General features: G+C 41.1%; 1 protein-coding gene across 1 annotated transcript in view; it reads left to right on the top strand.

Annotated features, from left to right (window-relative positions):
* Nucleotides 1-25,333, top strand: part of si:dkey-106n21.1 (solute carrier family 23 member 2) — a 59,396-nt gene that overhangs the window by 2,698 nt on the left and 31,365 nt on the right. Inside the window, exon 2 of the mRNA XM_047802234.1 lies at nucleotides 6,868-7,023. Coding sequence (XP_047658190.1) covers nucleotides 6,868-7,023 — 156 coding nt within the window. The remainder of the gene's footprint in view (nucleotides 1-6,867; nucleotides 7,024-25,333) is intronic.

The raw sequence follows: 25,333 nt of genomic DNA, 5'->3' as shown, positions 1-25,333 counted from the left end.
ATAATCTCACACTTTGGTGTCACCCAAAGATAAAGATGAGGTTTGGCTTTTGAGTCTGGTTCTTCTCAAGGTTTCTTCCTCATACCATCTAAGGGAGTTTTTTCTTTGCAACGTTCACCTCGGGTTTTGCTCATTAGAAATAATTGTTGATGAATATTCAAATGAATGTAATAATAAAAACGTTACGTTCGGTAAATCTGCCGATCCTGTCTTCTCTAAAAGTCCGGAACTTTGCAAACATTTAAAGCAAAGCTTAATCACGTGATCCGTCACATGTGACCATGAGCTAGAGAATCTAGAACATTCATCTTCTATCTCAGGCATCATCGGGCATCGAGGCAGGATACACCCTGGACGGAGTGCCAACCCATCACAGGGCACACACACACACTCTCATTCACACACAAACACACACACACACACACACTACGGACAATTTCCCAGAGATGCCAATCACCCTACCATGCATGTCTTTGGACCGGGGGAGGAAACCGGAGTACCCTGAGGAAACCCCCGAGGCACGGGGAGAACATGCAAACTCCACACACACACAAGGCAGAGGCGGGAATCGAACCCCCGACCCTGGAGGTGTGAGGCGAACGTGCTAACCACTAAGCCACCGTGCCTCCCCCTGAATCTAGAACATCTTATCTAGAATGTTTTCCCCAAATCGATCGGATTTTTCCCGAAGATGTATGAATTGACGAATAAATGCAATGCAGTAAACAAGCACGCAAGTGAAATCCCTCAGAGATCTCCGAGGACGACCCTGCGCGTGAAAGCAGAGCCTGTCGCGCTAACAAGTGTTAGCCATGTGTCAAATCTTTCTATATATTTATTTTTTATTATTATATTAATTATTATTTTTATTACCGAAGAGGTCTCTAGCATGCAATCACAGACGTGTCGACGGGAGATCGGCCTCGTCCTTGCCCGAGCACAGCGATCTGAAGAACAATAAATATTAGTCATATGAAAGGAACCACCAACTGAGGATTGGACAGTGCGCTAGAATCTCGCTCCAACGTTCCCTACGGAAAAGGTTCTGAGGCGATGTGATTTATGGACTTGTTGTCAATTAACCAGACTCCAGATGGGCCTTTGAGATGGAATGAGGTCTAAGAGCAAGGGAAGGTTTTATCTGTTGCACATCGACATGAACACACACGTGAAGATGAGAGCTTAACGCGCCGTGTGTGTGTGTTATACAGGTGTTCAGACAGTAAATACACAGCAGATACGTTAATAAAACAATACGGTAATAAAAACACTGGCTGTTCTGGTGAACGAATGAAAGTCTCTGTGTGGGGGGGGCAAATGGTGGGGGGGCAGTATTGGTGGGGGGGCAGTCGTGGAGGGGCAGTGTTGTCTCAATTAGTTAAGGCTCAAGTTTGTTGATCAGAAGGTCTGCCAAGTTGGCCAATCAATCAAAGCCCTGAACCCTCCCTGCTCCAGGGGCACAGTATCATAGCTGCCCCTTTACTCCAACCCCAACCTCCTTAGTTTTAATATGTATATGTGGCAATAATAAAGTCTTTCGATGCCCCAATTTCATGGATTCAATGTTACAGCATGTGCTTTACTCCAAAAATGATTTGTATCGGTTTGTACCAGTAGGTGACAGTACGTACTCAGTGGTCTGTGTGTTGTGTGTTCCTCTAGCTGGCTGGAGCAATGTGTGTGTGTGTGTGTGTGTGTGTGTGTGTGTGTGTGTGTGTGTGTGTGTGTGTGTGTGTGTGTGTGTGTGTGTGTGTGTATGTGTGTGTGTGTCTGCTCATGCACATGTGTGCGTGGGTGCAGAAGAAGCGAGGGCGTTGGTTTTCTATTTATTGTTATTCCAACATGAAAAGGTTTTACTTATTACTGCTCATAGCCCAGAAAACTCTGACGATCTCGTCTCTCTCTCTCTCTCTCTCTCTCTCTCTCTCTCTCTCTCTCTCTCTCTCTCTCTCTCTCTCTCTCTTATTTATATTACTCATTTATTTATTATGAATTATACTCTGATTGGGTGGGAGAGGTGTGGGGGGTTTGCGGGGTCTTACTGCTTTATACAATATCATTATAAAGTCCAGGGTAAAACTAAACAACACACGTCCTTTAGGTGAGTTGTTTCTGTCAGACTGTCATTTATTGCCCCGTTATATAACCCCTTGTAAGCCCTATAATTAATGTAGGTTTTTATACAATGTTTTTTAGCAACGAATTAAAGGAAACCTGTTGTCGCATTTAACCACTCAGGCAGCAAGCTCTCATTTTTATGAAGTGAAAGGTTTCTTTGGGTTGGAGTGTGTGTTGGAGAGCGTGACCTTGGAGCGTGACTTAGGAAGCTCATGTGATCCAACTTCCATGTATAACATTCATTCATTCATCTTCTACCGCTTATCCGAACTTCTCGGGTCACGGGGAGCCTGTGCCTATCTCAGGTGTCATCGGGCATCGAGGCAGGATACACCCTGGACGGAGTGCCAACCCATCACAGGGCACACACACACTCTCATTTACACACACACACACACACACACACACACACACTCATTCACTCACACACTCACACACTACGGACAATTTTCCAGAGATGCCAATCAACCTACCATGCATGTCTTTGGACCGGGGGAGGAAACCGGAGTACCCAGAGGAAACCCCCGAGGCACGGGGAGAACATGCAAACTCCACACACGCAAGGCGGAGGCGGGTATCGAACCCCCAACCCTGGAGGCATGAGGCAAAGCCACCGTGCCTCCCTCTCCATGTTAATGTCTTATGCTGTAAATGTAAATGTCTTGTAAGTGAACTAAAATGTACAAAATTGAAATCATTATAACTGATAACAAAGTTTAAAAAGTGTCAAGTGTTTCCACGTCGAGGCAAAATTTGAAGTCACTTCCAAATTTTAAGGTTTCTTAGCGGTTTTATTTATGTTCTGGAGTGATTTATATTTACATACATGTAATATCAGTAAGACACAAATGGTGGAACCGCGACGAAATAGCTGAGAATAAAAAAAACAAATACTTGTGTTGTCTTTGCTGCACATTCCGATCATCAACACAGGCTGCTTTGGAGGGTGAAGACGTCTTACAGAACATTGGGACTCTAACCTCTCTGCCTGTGACAACCTGCCTGTGTCATCGTTTCCTGCCGAGGCCGAGTCACTGGATTCAGATCAAGTCGTCGGTTTCGTGTTTTTCCTGTGAGTCATGCTGCCTGCGCTGCAGATTAACTCTACGTTAACTCTAAAAGAGCGCCGGAGGAACATATAGATGAAGAGAAGGGAACTCTGTACTAACACCGAGGCCTCTGTTCTCTCTCAGCTTCGATTCTATTCTTCATGCCAGGGATTTCTTTGAGATTCTCAACATTCCAATGAGATTGCGGTCATGTCGAGATGATCCTTTTTCCGTCGCTCGGTTCGTACGGATTGCTGCGACGTTCCGCCGAGATCGTAGTCCGTGTCGAGGTGATTCCTTCCGTCGGTCGGTTTCCCACAGTTTCCCGCAACATTCCATTAAGATTGTGGTCTGTGTCATGAGGTTTTCCATCACTTGGACATTTCAGATGCTGCGAGTTGCCTGCTCTTCTACATCCCAAAGGATTTGCATCCTACTGAAGACAAAGAACACTGAACCCATCGTCTTGTTTACGGCATTCAAAACGTGATTGATGCGTTGGAATAAACAGACCCAAAGATTGCCAAGAAAACATTCCCAACATCGTCATCTCCGCCTCCACCAGTCTGGACTGTCCACACTTGGTAGGTTGGGTTCATAACATAACATAACAGATCATAATGTTGGTACACAATTCTTGTCCCTGTGCCTCGAAATCCATCAGACCAGGCCACGTTTATTCCCGTCTTCATCTGCTCAGTTGTGGTGATCCATGTCTCAACTTCCTGGCTGACAGAAGAGGAAACCGACATATACTGTACTGTACTTCCTGCTGCCACTTGTTGTTCATTCCGAGATGCTTTTTACATTTACATTTACAGCATTTGGCAGACGCCCTTATCCAGAGCGACGTACATAAGTGCTTAAATCTCTAACATTGAATACATTAATGCTGCTCACTAGGTTACATACTTAAGATACCATGAGTTTAAAACATTTGTTCAAAGTTACAATGAAAAAGTGTCAAAGGTTTTTTTTTTGTTTTTTTTTTAATGCAAAAGATAAGGAAAGAAGTGCTAGTTGAAGTGTTTCCTGAATAAGTAGGTCTTCAACCACCGCTTGCAAATAGCCAGTGACTCAGCTGTCCGGACCTCTAGGGGAAGTTCGCTCCACCACCTTGGTGCCAGAACAGAGAAGAGTCTTGTAGTATATTTGCCTCTGACCCTGAGAGATGATGGGACCAGTCGAGCAGTGCTGTAGCTCTGAGGGTGTGTAGTGCAGTGCGAGGAGTGATGAGGGCTTTGAGGTGAGAGGGAGCTGGTCTGTTTTTGGCTTTTTAGGCCAGCATCAGTGTTTTGAATCGGATGCGTGCAGCTACCGGAAGCCGGTGGAGGGATCACAGTAGCGGGGTGGTGTGGAGAACTTTGGCAGGTTGAAAACAAGCCGTGCACATTTTCTGCTCAGGACAATTGTACACAGTGGTTATGGGAGTTCTGTAGCCTGTCTGTCAACTCAGACCGGTCTGGCTATTCTCTGGTAATATCTCTCTCTCGTTCCAAGGCGTTTCTGTTCACAGGGCTATCACTCACTGGATGCTTTTCTGAGTAAACTTTAGAGACTTTTCTGGAAAATTCCAGGAGACCAGCAGTTACAGAAATACTCCAACCAGCCCATCTGGCACCAGCTATCACGCAGAGACCCGAATTTTTTCCAAATGCAAACATCACCCGAAGCCGCCGGCCGTAGCCGCGTGATGTATTAGATGCTTGACGGTGATGGTGTTCGTAAGAAAATGACCAGTGAGTGTATTTGTATTCAGATTTAAACCGGAAGTGGATGAGCTCTATCCTGGGGGCTGTATTCTTTTGTTCCTTGTTTTTTTTTTTTTTTATTAAACGTGAACCCCACTGTTAGAACGTTCGCCTCACACCTCCAGGGTTGGGGGTTCGATTCCTGCCTCCGCCTTGTGTGTGTGTGTGTGTGGAGTTTGCATGTTCTCCCCGTGCCTCGGGGGTTTCCTCCGGGTACTCCGGTTTCCTCCCCCAGGTCCAAAGACATACATGGTAGGTTGATTGGCATCTCTGGAAAATTGTTCGTAGTGTGTGAGTGTGTGTGTGAGTGAATGAGAGTGTGTGTGTGCCCTGTGATGGGTTGGCACTCCGTCCAGGGTGTATCCTGCCTCGATGCCCGATGACGCCTGAGATAGGCACAGGCTCCCCGTGACCCGAGAAGTTCGGATAAGCGGTAGGGAATGAATGAGTGAGAGACCAAACCCCACCATCATGCACCAATAAAACGATTTCGCAAAAAATCAGAGAACATAACATTATTGTGTTCCTGAACTCCTGCAGTTCCTCACCTTGTTCTGTAGAAGTTTCTGGAAGGATTTTTTTTATTTCATGTGATGTAAGAGTCTGCTAGAAAGTGATCTTTTATTGCAGTGATGTTTTCCCAAATCAGGGAACTGGTGACAGTTGGAGTTATAATCTTTGGTCCGTTCCACGCTATGAGAAGATTGGACGAGGTTAATCAGAGTTTTGGCTTTAAATAACGAACATTTCGGACCAAAACCACATGCAACTTATGAACTAATAAATTCAGTGAATTGTAAAAGAAAAATAAAAGTGAATTGCTTTTGTGAATTTCAGAGAAATCTGTACAGATATATGTAAGAAATATGGGTTTCTCTGGGATAACAGCAAGACTCTGGTTTTTTCAACCTGGTTGAAACTGGTTACTGGTTGACGTCATTTGATTAAACAATTCTTTACAAAAAATTTGTTCCTTTAAGACTTTTGTGTGTGTGTGTGTGTGTGTGTGTGTGTGTGTGTGTGTGTGTGTGTGTGTGTGTGTGTGTGTGTGTGTGTGTGTAGTGTGTTTCTGAGGTGTATGTGTGAGTGTGTGTTTGTGTAGTGTGTGAGTGTGTGGGTGTGAGTATGTGTTTTTGTGGTGTGTGTGTTTGTGGTGTGTGTGTTTGTGAGTGTCTGTGAATGTGTGTGAGTGTGTGTGTGTGTGTGTGTGTGTGTGTGTGTGTGTGTGTGTGTGTGTGAGTGAGTGTGTGTGTGAGTGTGTTTTGTGTGTGTGTGTGTGTGTTGTGTGTGTTTTTTGTGTTTTGTGTGTGTGGTGTGTGGTGTGTGTGTGTGTGTGTGTTTTGTGTGTGTGTGTGGTGTATGCGGTGTGTGTGTGTGTGTTTTATGTGTGTGTTTTGTGTGTGTGTGTGTGGTGTATGTGTTGTGTGTGAGTGTGTGTGTGTGTGTGTGTTTTGTTTGGTGTGTGTGTGTGTGTGCGGTGTGTGTGTGTGCGGTGTGTGTGTTGTGTGAGTGTGTTTTGTGTGTTGTGTGAGTGTGTTTTGTGTGTGTGTGTGTGAGTGTGTTTTGTGTGTGTGTGGTGTGTGTTCTATGTGTGTTTTTTGTGTGTGTGGTGTGTGTCTTGTGTGTGTGGTGTGTGTGTGTGTGTGTGTGTGTGTGTGTGTGTGTGTGTTTTGCACTGTTATTGTGTTAAACTACTTGAATTGGTGAAATCACAAGTGCTGGACTCTTCTATCCCACTCCTCCCAGTGAAGACACCAATGTAATGACTTATGGGAGCTGAACTCAGGCTCCACACATGAACAAAAGAGGGATTTATCTGAATGTGTGTTGTGATGATTTCATCTTTTAAATAATTGCCATCTCCTCTGAATATTATACATTTTGCAATCTTCCATAATCCTGGAAGCACTGATTTGTAAGTATTTGTTATATATCTGACACTGAATTAGAGATCACGTGTAAGCCACACGGCCGGCAATGACACTCCTGCAGAGTCTAACACTGACGGATTACAGGAAGATCTGAACCAGCGGTCTGGAGGTAACCTCATCTACTCCATCGACGATCGCCCACCGTGGTACCTCTGCCTTCTACTGGGATTCCAGGTGAGAACTTCTTTTTTTTCCAGTAAATTCATCCAGAGTGGTCAAAAGTTGTACGTAAGCTTGTTTGTTATTTTCTAATTCTTTTGAATTCAAGTATAGTGATAATTTATGGTTAAGGACTTGGGTGGAGATTTGGGAGAAGGATGACTCAAGCCACATTAACGTCACGACACGAGAATATCCACGGCCGCACCCGCTCGATCTTCTACTTTAGATCATCTACTGTACATATTCATTTGTTTCTTTAGCAGATCAAGTTATCGAAGCTACACAAAGTTGAGTTGAGCGTGTGAGGGGTAAAAAGGACCTTGCCCAAAGCTCCAACGGTGGCTGCTTGAAAGCAGGGCAGTAGACGATCCCTCTATTAACGAATCTAAGACAAGTCCGAACCCTGGACTAGCTAAGGTCTCACTGAATTAAGTGAGACAAGACCAAGATTTTAAACACCACAGAAAGTCTTTACACCAGCTTCATTTGTTAGAAGGATACTTTTGTAGGTTACTTTACAGCACAATGGAATCCTTTTCTTCCACATATTCCAGTTTAGGAGGTCAGAGCTCAAGGTGATCCATGATACAGCACCCTGGATCAGAAAGGGTTAAGGGCCATGCTTGGTCCCAACAGTGGTGAAGCTTGAACCCCCAACCTTCTGAGCCTGAACCATTTGATCCACCAATGCCACGGGGGGCTGTGGGCCTGTTGGCTTAGCGGTTAGCACGTTCGCCTCACACCTCCAGGGTTGGGGGATCGATTCCCGCCTCCGCCTTGTGTGTGTGGAGTTTGCATGTTCTCCCTGTGCTTCGGGGGTTTCCTCCGGGTACTCCGGTTTCCTCCCCCGGTCCAAAGACATGCATGGTAGGTTGATTGGCATGTCTGGAAAATTGTCCGTAGTGTGTGTGTGTGAGTGAGTGAATGAGAGTATGTGTGTGTGCCCTGTGATGGGTTGGCACTCCGTCCAGGGTGTATCCTGCCTCGATGCCCGATGACGCCTGAGATAGGCACAGGCTCCCCGTGAACCGAGAAGTTCGGATAAGCGGTAGAAGATGAATGAATGAATGAATTCGGAGCCCAATAAGACCACGTAAGACAAGTCTTATTCCATACCTAAAATTCATTGAGATCAGAGTTGATTCTTATACCACTGGACCCTTGGCATAACCATCATCATGTCATATTGGTTTTGCTACCCAAAGCCTGCTGGGAGATTTTAGGTTGATGGTATCATAAGTCTGCAACCTAGTGAACCCGTGTTAATGTATTCAATGATAGAGACATCAATGCACTTTTGTACGTCGCTCTGGTTAAATCATCTAATCTAACATCTACCTTTCGGAGTTTAAACCAGGAGACACCCGAGATCTAGCACTGGACCTCTCTCTTCATCCCCACTGTTCTATGCCCCCCCCCCCCCTCCCCTCCTTTTGCAATGACACTTTTAATCTGGACTGTCACTGTCACTTTAACTCTGGACTTGCACAGCACAGTGATCTTTATACACTATTTACAAACCATACTGCACATGGACACTTTAAGGATGATCTTCAAATACCATACACATCTATGTATATTATGTACAGTACAGACCAAAAGTTTGGACACCCCTTCTCATTCAAAGAGTTTTCTTTATTTTCATGACTATGAAAATTGTAGATTCACTTCATTGATGAAGGCATCAAAACTACGAATGAACACGTGTGGAATTATATACGTACATAACAAAAAAGTGTGAAACGACTGAAAATATGTCGTATTCTAGGTTCTTCACAGTCGCCACCTTTTGCTCTGATTACTGCTTTACACACTCTTGGCATTCTCTTGATGAGCTTCAAGAGGTCGTCACCTGAAATGGTCTTCCAACAGTCTTGAAGGAGTTCCCAGAGATGCTTAGCACTTGTTGGCCCTTTTGCCTTCACTCTGAGGTCCAGCTCACCCCAAACCGTCTCGATCGGGTTCAGGTCCGGTGACTGTGGAGGCCGGGTCATCTGGTGCAGCACCCCATCACTCTCCTTCATGGTCAAATAGCCCTTACACAGCCTGGAGGTGTGTTTGGGGTCGTTGTCCTGTTGAAAAGGTGGTGTGTCCAAACTTTTGGAAGGTGTGTCCAAACTTTTGGTCTGTACTGTATATACATTATTTCTTCATCTGTCCGAGAAGTGCAAAAAACAAATGAACAAATCCGAAAACACAACGACAAGTCAGACAACCCGGAAACGGTAGGTATCGTTTGTGAATGGAAACTTACCGATCATCGGATGAGACACCTGTCACTGAAGAAATACAGGTATGGAATCTTATGTGTAATGTGTAAGGTTCTCCGTTAACAAAATGAATCCACAGTAATCCATCCATCCATCCATTCATCCATCCATCCATTCCAACTTTTCCCTGCGGCAGACTTGAACATAATGTATACCACGAGTGACAGGTGTCTTGTCCAATGATCGGTAAGTGTTCCAATCACAAACTATACCAACCTCTTCTGGGTTGTCGGATCTGCTAATGTGTTTTTGGATTTGTTCATTTGTTTTCGGATTTGTTAATGTGTTTTCGGATTTGTTGTTTTGTTTTCGGATTTGTTGTTTTGTTTTCGGATTTGTTAATTTGTTTTCGGATTTGTTGTTTTGTTTTCGGATTTGTTGTTTTGTTTTCGGATTTGTTAATTTGTTTTCGGATTTGTTGTTTGTTTTCGGATTTGTTGTTTTGTTTTCGGATTTGTTAATTTGTTTTCGGATTTGTTGTTTTGTTTTCGGATTTGTTAATTTGTTTTCGGATTTGTTTTGTTTTCGGATTTGTTAATTTGTTTTTGGATTTGTTAAATTGTTTTCGGATTTGATAATTTGTTTTTGGATTTGTTGTTTTGTTTTCGGATTTGTTAATTTGTCTACGGATTTGTTAATTTGTTTTCGGATTTGTTGTTTTGTTTTCGGATTTGTTAATTTGTCTTCGGATTTGTTAATTTGTCTTCGGATTTGTTCATTTGTTTTCGGATTTGTTCATGTGTTTTCGGATTTGTTCATTTGTTTTCAGATTTGTTAATTTGTTTTCAGATTAGTTGTTTTTTCGGATTTGTTAATTTGTTTTCAGATTTGTTGTTTTGTTTTCGGATTTGTAAATTTGTTTCCGGATTTGTTAATTTGTTTTCAGATTTGTTGTTTTGTTTTCGGATTTGTTAATGTGTTTTTGGATTTGTTAATTTGTTTTCAGATTTGTTAATGTGTTTATCTTCATATTTTTATATAGTGTTCTTATATAGTTTATACTTGTTATTATTTTATTCTTATTTTATTTCTTGCTTTTTTTATATACTTTTTATATATCTTTTTTTTAATTCATATACCGGACAGTTGCATAAAGCATTTCACTGTATATCCCTGTATGTATGTGTATGTGACAAATAAAATTTGTTTTGATTTGATTTGATTACCTGCTTCTGCAACGTGCCTTAGATTAGCGTTGGAATGATAGCCTGTGGGATGTTTGCCTTACAGAATAGTTTGTAGATACATGGATTACAACCCTTTTGTGGACTACCACAGTGGCTTTGGCAGCATAATGCTAGCTGGACTTCTGCTCCTGTAGGAGATCAAAGCGAGTAGAATGATTCAGTCATTGGAAAGAAAGATCTCATGAGATGCCAGTGATGTCTCTGAATGTAAATCAGATCATGACTGAACGGCATGTTCATGGATTAGTGGACTACATGACCGAACAATCACCTGATTATTTGGGCATTCTGGTATAAATGCGTGTGTTTTCAAAGCTTTAATATTAGAACCAGATTAGATATTTTGCTGGAAAAAAATTGCAACAATAAATCAGCTTTTTATCTTTTATATTTTCATATCGTATGCTGTGAAGCGTGGTGAAGCGCTCGGTTTGCATAGATAATGAAAAACGTCTGTCTGAAACCTCTTTTTTCTCCACAAATCTTCCATCCTCTTAGGTATGTTGTTATGGTAAGGTAATCTAAGACTGGGATGTGGCGGACTTCCCGTTATTGCCCCGGTGTTGATTATTTTCCAATTACGGCATCTTTCATGTATGTTTGATTCCTCCTACACCTACAGTAAGTCATTAGTCAAATGTTAATGCAATGTTCATTCATTCATCTTCTACCACTTATCCGAACTTCTCGGGTCACGGGGAGCCTGTGTCTATCTCAGGCGTCATCGGGCATCGAGGCAGGATACACCCTGGATGGAGTGCCAACCCATCACAGGGCACACACACACTCTCATTCACTCACACACTCACACACTCACACACTACGGACAATTTTCCAGACATGCCAATCAACCTACCATGCATGTCTTTGGACCGGGGGAGGAAACCGGAGTACCCGGAGGAAACCCCCGAGGCACGGGGAGAACATGCAAACTCCACACACACACACACAAGGTGGAGGCGGGAGTCGAACCCCCAACCCTGGAGGTGTGAGGCAAAAGTGCTAACCACTAAGCCACCGTGCAAACACCCCACCCACCCCCCCACCCCCGGCTAATGCAATGTAATTTTCTAATAAACATTTAGTATAACATTTATACTTACTTTTATATAAATATAGAGTTAAAGTTTTTGTTGAGACAAGTCCTTGTTTTATGTCTTTGTCCCGAAGATGTCAAAAACTTATCAGTTAATCACAAATTATTCAACAACTCGTGTCCAATCAGATTGTGTGAATCCAACAGCTCTGTGGTTATAAAGAACGATTGTTGAGCTGGAATGGTTTAAAGAGTTTCAAGTTCAGCGACAGTGATTTTTTCAAAAGGTGTGACTTTAAACATAAATCATGTTTTCTTTGTAAGTCACAATCTCTGTTTGGGGATACAGGATGTAACCTGCAACAGGTAACAAATACAAGGACCAGATTTATTTTATGGCTAAATATTAACCTTAATTATGTGAACAACGAATATCTGCCAAGGGCATGGTGAATCACACTGATACCATGTGTACGCATGCTGAGACAAAGGACAAAGGACACAAAGTGACAAAGTTATGGAGTTTTTGCAATAAATATTGGTATATTTTCCTGGCAAAGTTTCTCCAAAAGTCATTGCCAAGTTTCCTCTGGATCTGAATAACAAGGAACGCTGGTGGGGATACAGGGGCTCATGCCACTGTTAGTATTGTTAGTATCTAGCATTGTGTTTCCGAGAATCACCTGGATAACATATGTTGCGAAACTGATGATTTGGAGGAGCGATTCTACTGAACTTATAGGACCTGAAGAAGGTGTACGATGAAAAATGCACCCTTGGACACCCTTGGACACCCTTGGACTGGCCGGCCAGACGCTTAAAGTCGAAAAAATGACGTTCGTCGACTAATCTCCATTTAGACCTTGGAGTTTTTCTTTAGTGACAGATGAATAGTTAGTCTGAAGACCAGATGGCCTGAAGAACATTCTGCCTAAATAATACAATACTTTGTACACAAGGAACACTCTATACTTTTAGCTCGTAGAATGCTAATCCATTCATTCACAAAATCGCTTGACCTTGGGGGTAAAAAAAAACCCCACAGTTTTAACTTCAATGTCATCCCTCCAATCGAGCCAAGCTTAAGGAGCAGTTCCTCCACTCTGACAGTTTTTAGAGACGTTAAAGAACTCCAGCACAAGGGGGAGATCCTACACCAGGCTCTTGAAGAATCCAGGGCCAGAAATGTTACATGAGGACCCTCAGTGAGATCCTGTCCAATGTGATGACCGGCTGTTTTTCTAGCAGTCCCTAAAGAAAAGTTAGATATTAACTAGATTTATAAAGTTCGTCGCAACAAACTTTGATGTTGGCTTTGACGAGGCAAGCATTTGCAAAGGCCGGTGCTTTTTGGAGGCGAGTGGACATAAGGATCAGTGTTACTTTTGGAGGCGAGTGGACAATGGAGGACATAAAACTTGTGACTTGGAGGCAAGTGGAGACTAGCATGTGACGTCATCTGAAAACCTGTGACACAATTCTGCTCCTTGGGCTGAGTGTTTTGATATGTCACATGTCCATGTTGTGCTTTTTTGTTTTCATATGACATCATGTGACGTCATCAGAATACCCGTGAGGAGGTTCCCCTCATTGTTCTGAGTGTTTTAATATGTCACACGTCCATGTTGTAAAACGTTTTTTGTTTTTGCATATATTATGGGCGAGGCTGCGGGACAACCGAAAGGCCAGTCGGTACACCAATTTAAACCTTTGTACAGAGTATCACCCTAAAGGAGCTGGTCGAGTTTGGTGTAGAGAGTTCGAAAGCTTGCCGAGTTATAAACCTCCAAAATTTATAATAGGAGTCTATGGGGAAAAAGGCCACTTTGAGACCCGGTACCGGAAGTACCGGTACTCGGATCACTTAGAAAAGTAATAGCAACAAACTTCAGACCGGTGTCTACAACATATCCAAATTTGGTGCATGTGGCTTGAAAGCCCTAGGAGGAGTTACTCGATAAATTTTTGTCTAAGCTTAAATTGTAAACAGAATGTTGGCTTCTACAAAGCGACATAATAAGAAAAATTAGCATTTTGGGACTGAAGCAGTGCCTGAGCTTGATCCGGTCCAATATGCTTAGCATTGTTGTCAGTGTGGTAACCATGTGAAAGATTTTTCATCTGTCTTATAAATGTCCAGCAGGCATTCACAGAGACATCTTTAGAGCTGCAGCACATTCCAAATTTTCTGCTGTTTAAATCCTCCAATTTGTTAGTTCTGCAATCTGGCAGTCATCATACTGCATGGGCTGTGAGGATATCTGACAGAACTGGATATATCCTGACAAGTGCACAACATAAGTAAGAGAAAAAGGCATTAAGGCATTACTTAAAGGCTTATTGAGAATTTCCAGACTATCCTTAACTGTAAATAAAAAAGCAATGATGCTCATCAACCTGTGGAAAATACGGAAGCCTGTTTTGTAAGAGTTTAGGGAAATGTTTTTTTTGTACGTGTAACATAAAGATGTGCCCCCGCCCTTACCCTTTATGAGATTTTACCCTGGTGAGACCCAGACTCTGCACCACAGGTGACAAATTCAAAACAGGGCCAGAACATGGCTGGCTGCCACATTTCATTCGGCACATGAAAACTTATTAAAAACAATATTTAAACAGGCTATAGTACTAAACATTTTCACGTCTAGGATTCACAGCAGATCGTGGATACAGGACCTCCTGCCTTTTGCTCCCGTGACTGACAGAACTCAGTCGCTGCATAAAATCGACAACTATTTGCTGTGTTTGATGTAAACAGACCAAGTACAAAAATTTCTGGCATTAAAGGTGGGGTCTCTGTTGTTTGAAAGCCAGTGCTGACATTTGAAATCACCAAAACAAACACGCCCTTAACCCAAATGGGCGACTAACAGAAAGAAATGTGTCTTTATCATAGCTGAAGGGAAGAACAATACGATTGTAGATAAACAAACAAGCAAAAATGTCACACAAGCATAATGATGTAAAGGACAAAGGCATATATTAGTTCTGTGTAACAAAGCAAAACCAACGTTACTCACCTATCGAGAAGGAAAAAAGCGCCTCGGCGTCTTAAGTAAAGTCGGCCACATATTCACAGGTCGGAGTTTCCCGAGTCGATAACTCCTGAGCTAAACGCCGTTACTACACAAAACGCGGTTGTAGCTGCCTCTCTACATTACTACGATAGAAAAGAGGTGTTATTTGTGTAGTAACAGCGTTTAGCTCAGGAGTTATTGACTCGGGAAACTCCAACCTGTGAATATGTGGCCAACTTCCTGCTCCTTCAGTTCTCTCCAGCGCTGGAAAGCTGATCCTATATTAACACGTCCTACTTCTTGTCCTTATCGTAAGTCTTTCTTCTCTTTCTTTCTTTGCTTTTATCCTCTGTGTCGATGTTAAAACCGCTTTCTGCTAATGTCACACATGCGCTCTGAACACTCTCTGCGCCCGTATCGACAAGCCCCGCCCCTTTCTGCTCATTGGCTACACGTTTGTTTTGATTCTTGTTTTGTTTGTCGTCCCGACTCGGGTTTCTGAAGCATTTCTCAAACAACGGAAACCCCACCTTTAAGTGGGACTCCAAATCCTTAATGTCTCTTAAATATATTCAAACCCCAGTTTCTTCAGATCATCAGTGCCCAAGTGTGTTGTACACTTGATCTTTGACGACTCCCTAAAGAACCAAATCACAGGCTTTGATATCAGACAATCTCACTGACCAATAAATGGCACTTCCGTGGCCAATCCGTCTGTTTGGTTTCACTTGGTCTACAGTTAGCTCCTTTCCCCAGAGGCCTGTTTGGTTGTGTCCATGCTCGTGTAATTTATTTGTCATGTCACACTCCACAGTGGTGTTTAATGGTTATATGAAGCTAATAGTGTCCTGCCTATTTTGATATCAGACTTTTATGCTGATTGAAAATGTCAGTAATAAGTAGGGTTGCAAAGGGGCGGAAAGTTTCCGGTAAATTTATGGAAACTTTCCACGGGAATTTAATCTGGGAAATTGTGGAAATATTCCAAATTGGAAACTTTATGGGAATTTATAGGAATTTATGGGAATTATTTCCTTTTGATTGGTCATAAGCAGACATGCATGCAAGATAATAAAAATTTTAAAAATGACGTCTTGACTGATTTAATTGTGAGTAGAACTTTAATTGATTCTTTCATTGAGTAACACAAAAGCATAATAAACATTATTATTAACATATTATGCTTGTGATAAACATAATAAACTTAATAATTGTAATAAACATATTTCCCTATGATTGCTGTAAAACGAAAGCATCCCTCACCCTTGCCCTTCTAAAAAATGTCCCAATGAAAATGTAAAATGAAGCATTTTTGACAAGTGAGTGTGTGTGTGTGGGGGGGGGGGGGGTTCATCAAATGATCTGTGCATGTGGTAACGCTCCTAATTTACTGCTTATTAAGAGTTAGTAAGGTAGTTATTAAGTTTAGGTATTGGGTACAATTAAGAATGCAGTATAAGGTATTAATATGTGCTTAATAAGTACTAATAAATAGCCAATATTCTATTAATATTCATGCTAATAAGCAAATAGTTAAATGACCCTAAAATAAAGTGTTACTGTGCATGTACTCAATGGCCCTCCAGTAAGTAGTGTACAGTGTGCAAGTGACCGAGGAACGCAGGGTACAAATTACCCAATTAAATTGCATTAAATCTTATCGTTTTAAACATAATTATGCTGCAAGATTTTTTTTAAACTACATTTAAGTTCCTTGTTATAGACAACTCTGCATTTTTTTTTTAATTCCCAGTTTATTTCCATATATTCCCGGAATTTTGCAACCCTAATAAGTAATTTTACATTCTACCATAATTTAGCCCTATTCGGACGGGACTAGGTTTACGTGGGGACGTGGAGTAATGCAATTTTACCTCAGGACATCTGTAATATTAATTGGCCAATTCGCACGGGACAAGACATCTCAGTAAAACTAGCAGAAGTGGGAGGGGTAACTCGCTTTACGCACCACAGTAACCTCCTTGTCGTCATGTGCGTATGACGTTGCTTTCTGTTATCACGTGTGCAAACAGACAACATGGCGCCTCCATGCTTGAAAAACGCGCCAAAAACTACTTTTAAACAGGAAATGATGGAATTTTAGCGTACATATTTACACCGTGTCTATTCGGACGGGATTTGTATTACCTGAGGTAATTTTTCCGGACCTTTTTACAGAAGGTAAAAGTCGCCGTAATCTTTACTGACATTGTCCGTAATGATTAACGAGATGGAACATTCGGACGGGACTAAAATCACAGAGAAGCTCTGGTAATAATTACTTTACCCCCACGTCCCCACGTAAAACTAGTCCCGTCCAAATGGTGCTAATGTCAGTAAAGATTACGGCGACTTTTACCTTTTGTAAAAAAATACTAAATACTAATCCCGTCCGAATAGACCCGCTGTAAATATGTACGGTAAAATTCCGTCATTTCCTGTTTAAAAGCGCGTTTTTGGTGTGTGTTGCAAGCATGGAGGCGCTTGAAACAGGAAGCAACGTCATACGCACATGACGACAAGGAGGTTACTGTGGTGCGTAAAGCGAGTTACCCCTCCCACTTCTGCTAGTTTTACTGAGATGTCTTGTCCCGTGCGAATTGACCAATTAATATTACAGACGTCCTGAGGTAAAATCGCATTACTCCACGTCCCCACGTAAAACTAGTCCCGTCCGAATAGGGCTTTTGTCTCAATAACTCTCAAATGCACACTGAGCTTTCTCCCGTGGATTCATCATGACTGAGGTTCGGATCAAAGATCTGAAAAACATCAAAAGATGTGAATGTGTTTTTCTGTAAAATGGAAATATATAAGTTGGATTAAAAGCATTAAAGATCATTTTCAGAAACCATAAAGATGAGAGACTTGTGAAGGACACGTGAAGTCTACGAGTCTATGATGTCACCGAACATTTAATGTTCAAGATTCTGCACTGTTTCAACTTGATTGACTTCGGGTCAGATATTTTGGATGACTCTTCGAAAATAGACCATGATGTTTTCACGACAGCTTAGCGATCGCATGCGACCTCGTCTGAACAGTTTCTGTTGGCCGATCATGCGAAAACATTCTCTTCTATTTCGGATCCAAAGTTTATTAAGCGTTTCAAGCAATTTTATGACATTCAGCTGCAAACAATTATATGCTCTTGTAATCTCATTTGCATTTATGATTTTCAGATATGTGTCTTGGCAGGACTGCGGCAGAAGAACGGAGCATTTGTAAGGCATGACTCCAAACGAAACAATCCCGTAAATTAATGGGACTAAAGGGATATAATTGACACTTCCTAAAAAGCTTGTGTAAACCGATTCGAATGGTTTCGGTTTAATGTGATTTGCCCAAACATATTGAAAAGGATCTTAAAATTTGAAGGCAATGTCTTCTGGACAAGTTCAAACGCAGTTTGACAGTAATTCTTTTGTGTGTGTGTGTGTGTGTTGTTTGTTGTGAAATGTTTTTTGTGTGGAACTTTGTGTGCTGCCATTTTGGCCGGGACTCCCTGGTAGAAGAGATTTATTATCTCAGTGGGATTATTCCTGATTAAATAAAGGATTTATTAAATAAATATATATAAAAACGCAACCTTAGAGAAAATGTACAAACTCAGAAAAAGCTCAGGACTGGAATGACATTATAATCATTAATAGGCTACAATAATGATGTGAATCAAGACCGCATGTAAACTTTGAAAATATATCTAAGTCTAGAGGAACAAAGCGATCCAAAAAAGTATCACGGTGGTGTGAGTGGATGATTTATGGTTTATGGTCTCCAGCTGTTAGCCGTTAGTTGTCTGGTGCAAGGAATGGTAAGGAGTTCAGTGGCATAAGATCAGAGAATGTATGCAGGTGATATGGCTTCCATTTGGAAGAAAGCATCATCATCATCATCATCGTCGTCGTCTTTATTCTGAATAAAAACATCAAAGTGTTCGTACAAGTAGAAAAAAATCAAGTTCCGGTGGCTTGAGCACATGAAAACTTCCTGGACAGGATGTTAGTCCTTTCTAAGGAACTACGCATTCACACAATAGCACCTAAGAATAATTTAACTTACTGGCATGTTTTGGGGAGAAGGGAGAAATCTGGAGAATCTGTTGATGGTCACACAGATGGTAACCTGGGCTCAGGATTGAACCCAGGATCATGGAGCTAGGTAGTTAGCGAAGCTACTCACTGCATGGGATGAGTTACTGAGCATGGACCTGAACTCATGCAGGTGCAAGTTTTATGAGGATTCTCGTTACCTCAGGTGGTTTCCAAAGGGGTGATTTTTAGGGTGATTTAGGGCAAAAGTATATGACTGCTGGTATGTAGAATGCATTCCTGCATACCTTTCTAAAAGACAACTGCCTAATGCTGTCCTTATTGCTTAAACATTTATCCTTACTATTGACTTACTCGGTTCCGTTCACTCGGTAGACAAAGCAGTGGTGGTTCAAGTGGTTAAGGCTCTGGATTGTTGATCAGAGGATCGAGGTTCAAGCCTCAGCACTTCTAAAATACCACTGTTGGGACCTTGAGCAAGGCTCTTAACCCTCCCTGCTCCAGGGGCACTGTATCATAGCTGCCTCTGTGCTCAGACCCCAACCTCCTCAGTTGGGATTTGCGATAAAAAGAATTCCACTGTGCTGTATATAAATGTATATGTGGCAATAATAACGAACAATTCATGCATTTATTAATTCAGGATGTGATCCTAACAATTATGTTCGTCATAAGTATCAAAATCAGGACAGTTTGGACGTCTGTTGAAGACCTCTCTATCAAAACAGTCAAAACATACTGCCCGTGGATAGCACTGGAACCTTTGGTATGGACTGTTCATCATCTTGAATGTATTGGATGTCTCATAAGCACGTCATGAGAGCATTCAGTCCCTAAAGCAGCTCATTGCACCATCGCCAACTGGCCAACTGTAAAATACTCACCTTCTTCTAATAAGTCGTGGCCTAATGGTTAAAGAGTCTGACTCGTAATTCTAAGGTTGTGGGTTCGAGTCTCGGGCCGGCCACGACTGAGGTGCCCTTGAGGAAGGCACCAAACCCCCCAACTACTCCCTGTGCGCCGCAGCATAAATGGCTGCCCACTGCTCCGAGTGTGTGTGTGTGTGAGTGTGTGTGTGTGTGTGTGTGTGTGTTCACTGCTGTGTGTGTGTGTGCACTTTGGATGGGTTAAATGCAGAGAACAAATTCTGAGTATGGGTCACCGTACTTAGCCACTTTAAAAATATCGATGTCATTAGCCTGTACATTTATTAAGGACATAACCAGACATTTTGGACAAAAAGCTTTGTTTCTAATGTTTGTTGAACTATAATCCAGTATATCGTACAGTTAAAATCTATTTATTTCCCCAGGTTTTTTAAAAAAACGTCTATGAAAATGTTACATATCAAGCTAACAAGCTAGTAAGCTGATATGTCTATCAAAAAAAAGCATCTTGGCTAGCTACTTTAAAAGCTAAACATAAATAATGAAAAGCAAAAAAAAAGGAATGTTTTTTTTGTGGGATTTTTTATTTTTTTTTTGGTTTGTTTGTTTATTATTTAGTGTGGAGTTTGTTGTGCGCTTCACCGATACACAACATGCTACTGTAACTATAACATTTGGTAAGCTGGAAATGTTGGTCAGATGCATTGCTGTTAAGACTCCGTTGGAAACATGGGCGTAAATCCCGGGGGACGGGGAGGGGGGGGGGGGGGTACTTGCCCCCCCCCCCCTTCCCCCCCCAATCCGAGGATTCCCACCCATTAAAAAAAAATCTCACTCTCTATTGTGAAAAATATATGTATGTATACCTAAAAAAATGTGTAAGTAGAAAAAAAAAACGCAAAAAATGCATTTAGAAACAGTTGAGTCCCCCCCTCCGCTTCCTCACAATGGTTTGACCCACTGTCTGCTTTCCCAGGTCATCTCACCTACTCTGCACACACGAGTCATGTGTGTGGCTGTGGCTTATTATTTTATTGTTCTAATTATATTCTATAAATATATAATTATCTTATTATTTTATTCACTTTAAATAAAGCGATTCTCTTTAATGTAGTTGATGCAGATTCATTCATAAATATTTGCGGCAAAAATGCTGATTACCGACGTGATTTTCAATGAATCTGCTATATTAGCGATTAAATCTTACTTATCTAGTTAAAATTAGCTTGTTTACAATAGCTAGCTAACATTAGCTTGTTTACAATAGCTAGCTAACGTTAGCTTGTTTACAATAGCTAGCTAAAATTAGCTTGTTTACAATAGCTAGCTAACATTAGCTTGTTTACAATAGCTAGCTAACGTTAGCTTGTTTACAATAGCTAGCTAAAGTTAGCTTGTTTACAATAGCTAGCTAACATTAGCTTGTTTACAATAGCTAGCTAACGTTAGCTTGTTTACAATAGCTAGCTAACATTAGCTTGTTTACAATAGCTAGCTAACGTTAGCTTGTTTACAATAGCTAGCTAACATTAGCTTGTTTACAATAGCTAGCTAACGTTAGCTTGTTTACAATAGCTAGCTAAAGTTAGCTTGTTTACAATAGCTAGCTAAAGTTAGCTTGTTTACAATAGCTAGCTAACGTTAGCTTGTTTACAATAGCTAGCTAACATTAGCTTGTTTACAATAGCTAGCTAACGTTAGCTTGTTTACAATAGCTAGCTAACATTAGCTTGTTTACAATAGCTAGCTAACGTTAGCTTGTTTACAATAGCTAGCTAACGTTAGCTTGTTTACAATAGCTAGCTGACATTAGCTTGTTTACAATAGCTTGTTGCATAGTGCACTGTAACCTTTAACCCTTTTTTAATTCCTAGTTTTTATTGTTGTGATTATTTTTAAGATAGTTTTACTTTCTTTGAAGAAAAACTTTGAAAATGCCCACAATGCTACAATAATAATCTTTATAAGTACAATTAGACTATTATTTGTGCCCCCCCCCCTTCAAAAATTGCACATGAGAAATTTAATGTTTATTGTCCCCCCTACTATTAAATGAAATTTACGCCCATGGTTGGAAATGTATTTTATTCTTTATCTGCTATAAAACCAACAAATCAAAAGGGATAAGTGATATAAATCCGTATAAATCGTAGTACGCTACATACACTTACACACCGTAACACCACCTGTCAGCATTGTCCTTTACTAAACGCTCTTGTCGTAGGTCACGTGACCATGACGACTTTTACAACGACAAAACTTCACTTCTATTCTTTTAACTCTTTGTACCAGTTCACTAGTGGAACAGAAACTTATGAGACGTTTACAATCATAAACAAATAAACGTCTGATGTCGTGTCTGCGAGTCTGATCTAAAGTGAGTCAGGACTTCGGTGTGTTTTAGACGTGTGTTTGTCCTTCTGTTGATGATCTCACACTGAATTTTAGTGTTGAAGAGAAATCTGAGCTGCTTTTTAGATGAACAAACACTCGGAGCTTCTCAGAGAGCAGAAATGGGTTTGATATCAACATTTACTCTGAACAAACTCGCTGCTCAAAACCTGAAGAGAAGAGAGGAGAAGAGAAAAGAACTGAAAATAGAAGAGATGAGAAGAAAAACGAGAAGAAAAGAAAAGGAAATATAAGAAAGATAAAAGAAAGTGAAGGGAAAAGGAGAGAAGAAGAAAAAAGAAGAGATTATAGGAGAAGGAAAGAGAAGAAAAGAAAGATAAGAAAAATGAAGTGATTAGAGGAAAAGAAAAGGGAAGTAAATAAATTAAATGAAAATAAAAGAAAGTGAAGAAAAAAGAACAGAAGAAAAAAAAGAAGAGATCAGAGGAGAAGAAAAGAGAAGAGAAGAAAAGAAAGATAAGAAAAATGAAGTGGCTAGAGGAGAAGGAAAGAAAAGAGAAGTAAATAAAAGAACTGAGAAAAGAAGAGATGAGAAGAAAAAAAGAAGAGACAAAAAGAAAAGTAAAGAAATGAAATGAAAAGAAAAGAAGAAAGAGATGAAAAAAAGAGAAGAGAGAAGGAGGGAAGTTTTGTCTTTCTGGATCTTCCCTATGAAACAGAAATCCTGATGAAACTCTACACATTATTAAAGTCCTGAGTGTTTAATGTTTAAACACTGTAGAGCGAGACGTGAGGAAGACGCGAGGAAGACGTGAGGAAGACGTTCAGTCATCAAATTCCTGAAACATCCTAAGTAACTGATGGTGAAATGCTTTGATTAAGGGCTTGAGCTTTAAACTCAAGACCTTCTGATCAGCAGTTCAACAGAGTGAGGAAAGAAAGAAAGAAAGAAAGTGATTTATACTGTATACATTATAAGTATCTGTTTTGTCATTTTTCTCTAATATCCATTAGTCCATTGTCCATTAGATATTGTGTTAATAATCGTAATTACCCCATGTGGCTCTCGGTGTAAAACTAACCCTGTCTAACTAGGGCTTCCTTCATCATTTGGAGAAGTTTACATTTATGCTGAGCGTAAATTGTTTAATCAGACTTTACGATCGACGATCGACATCTGATATGTGCAGTTTTACCCAAACGAATCTTCTGCTTTAGAATCATTCACCATCGTTTAGCGTCTTAATCCATTCATTCACCGTAGATTTCCACGTCGTTCGGTTTCGTTAGACTGTCGCGTAAGCGTGAACGTCAGACGCAAAAAAAAAAGCGAACGATGATGCTGATAAGTGCACAAGTTACACAACTATGTGCAACCATGAGGCAGGTTATGGCTTGATCCGGATCTGCCGGTGTTGATGTTTTAGCGTGATAATTTACAGCCGACTGTCAAACAAACTGTTATGCAAAAAATGTATATTCATTAGAGAGCTATTTCAAAAATGTACAGATTTGAGGATGGACGGATTTTATACGGTTGTTTTCCATACCGAAAATAATCGTCAAAGCATTTTTTATATTTAATTTACTTTTCACATGTAATCACTTGAGTAATTGACGGTTAAAGGTATTGCCGAAGGGGTTTGAGCTTTAAACTCATGACCTTATGATCAGCAGAAAAGAAAGAAAGGAAGAAAGAAAGATGTTTCAGTGATTTATTGATATAAAAACGTACTTTTTGACACAGAATTCACACCAAATTTAAGTGGCCAAACTTTTAATACATAACTCCATTTTAATGTTCATACTCTGTATTAACATTGGGGGGGGGGCACGGTGGCTTAGTGGTGTAGTGGAAATTTTTACTTTAGAGAAGAACACATGAATCTGTCCTTCTAGGCTTCTGTATTTCCCATGGCTGGTAGTTATTGTGACTAGAGATTTCAGTTGTTTCTTTCTAAAACTGCATTTAATCAGAGCTTTCCCATGAGACCTTTTCTGTTCCCGTGGGATTAGCTTGGTCAGAAGATGAACAGGCGATGCTTCTAAGCCAATGGTGGATGATGTTTTGGTTTTACATGTCCTGTTTATTTTATTCCTGTCTATAAAATGCTGGTGTTATCAATAATGGAGGCCCTTCCTCTCTGATTTTACACGTAGAGTGTTGGGTCCTTCTGCAAAGCTGAAAACAATAAACCGTGAAAACCTTTATACTCTTGCCCGTGCCTGTTGGTGTGATATTTTTATGCTTTAATTCTCTCGAACCTCAAAACTTCCACAACAGGCTGGCGTAGTCGGCAGGATTCCGCGTTTGAGAGTCGACTTCGGGGATTCCCGGGGAGGCTTGCAGCGCTCGAGCCTTGAAGGCTGTTAACTTCACCTCGACCGCAAAATTGGCTATGAGCGTGAGAGGACTCGGGAGTTCACCGTGAGCCGCCTCAACGCTGGAATCAAAAGTACTTGGATGTGTGGAAGGTGAGAGAATCTATTTTTATTTGTGTTAAAGAACACTGATTAATCTGCTAAAGTTGTAAGGGTTTTATTTTGAAAACCATAGTTGAATTCATTAGTGTTGAATAGTGAATATTGTTGGTTGTCTCTGTGTAGAAAGTGCTGTAAAGACAGGATTTAAACCTGGATCTGTCGACAGGTCAGTGACCTGGATAGGCACCTAGTGCAAGGCCTAAAATACAAAAGTAAAGCACGGCACTAATCTGGGATTAGGTGCTAAAGGTGTCTTGTTTGCGAGGTTTTGAGAAAACCCGCCGCTAAGAGCTGACGAGCTCGGTGTAGACTCTCCGGAGAGCAAAGCAGGTTTGGGGAAAAGAGAAAAGGCCAAAACAAAAGATAACACACACACACATAGCACAGGCTTTCTGGTGCAGAGACTGTCAACAATAAACTAAGATAGTCATGGGCAACAGTATTTCTAAGAGCATGCTCAATAAAAACCCAGTGTGTGTCACTGGACCTAATGTGAATTATATGAGAAATAATTATGGTCCTGATTCTGTGTCACAATTGCTGCGGTGGGTGACGGAGTGTGGCTTCCCAGATGGCGGCAGTTTTAGCTTGAAGCAGTTAGATTTGCTGAAAGGTAACCTGACCCAAATGGAGAGAGATAATGTTGGGAAGAAGAAGAAGAGCAGGGTAGAAATAAACAGGACATGTAAAACCAAAACATCATCCACCATTGGCTTAGAAGCATCGCCTGTTCATCTTCTGACCAAGCTAATCCCACGGGAACAGAAAAGGTCTCATGGGAAAGCTCTGATTAAATGCAGTTTTAGAAAGAAACAACTGAAATCTCTAGTCACAATAACTACCAGCCATGGGAAATACAGAAGCCTAGAAGGACAGATTCATGTGTTCTTCTCTAAAGTAAAAATTTCCACTACAGTGGTTAGCACGTTCGCCTCACACCTCCGGGGTCGGGGGTTCGATTCCTGCGTCCGCCTTGTGTGTGTGGAGTTTGCATGTTCTCCCCGTGCCTCGGGGGTTTCCTCCGGGTACTCCGGTTT

Source organism: Tachysurus fulvidraco, chromosome 17, assembly GCF_022655615.1.
Source record: "Tachysurus fulvidraco isolate hzauxx_2018 chromosome 17, HZAU_PFXX_2.0, whole genome shotgun sequence".
Classification (NCBI taxonomy): domain Eukaryota; kingdom Metazoa; phylum Chordata; class Actinopteri; order Siluriformes; family Bagridae; genus Tachysurus; species Tachysurus fulvidraco.
Note: the sequence above shows the minus strand (reverse complement) of the source record. Positions and strands in the feature narration are given on the sequence as shown.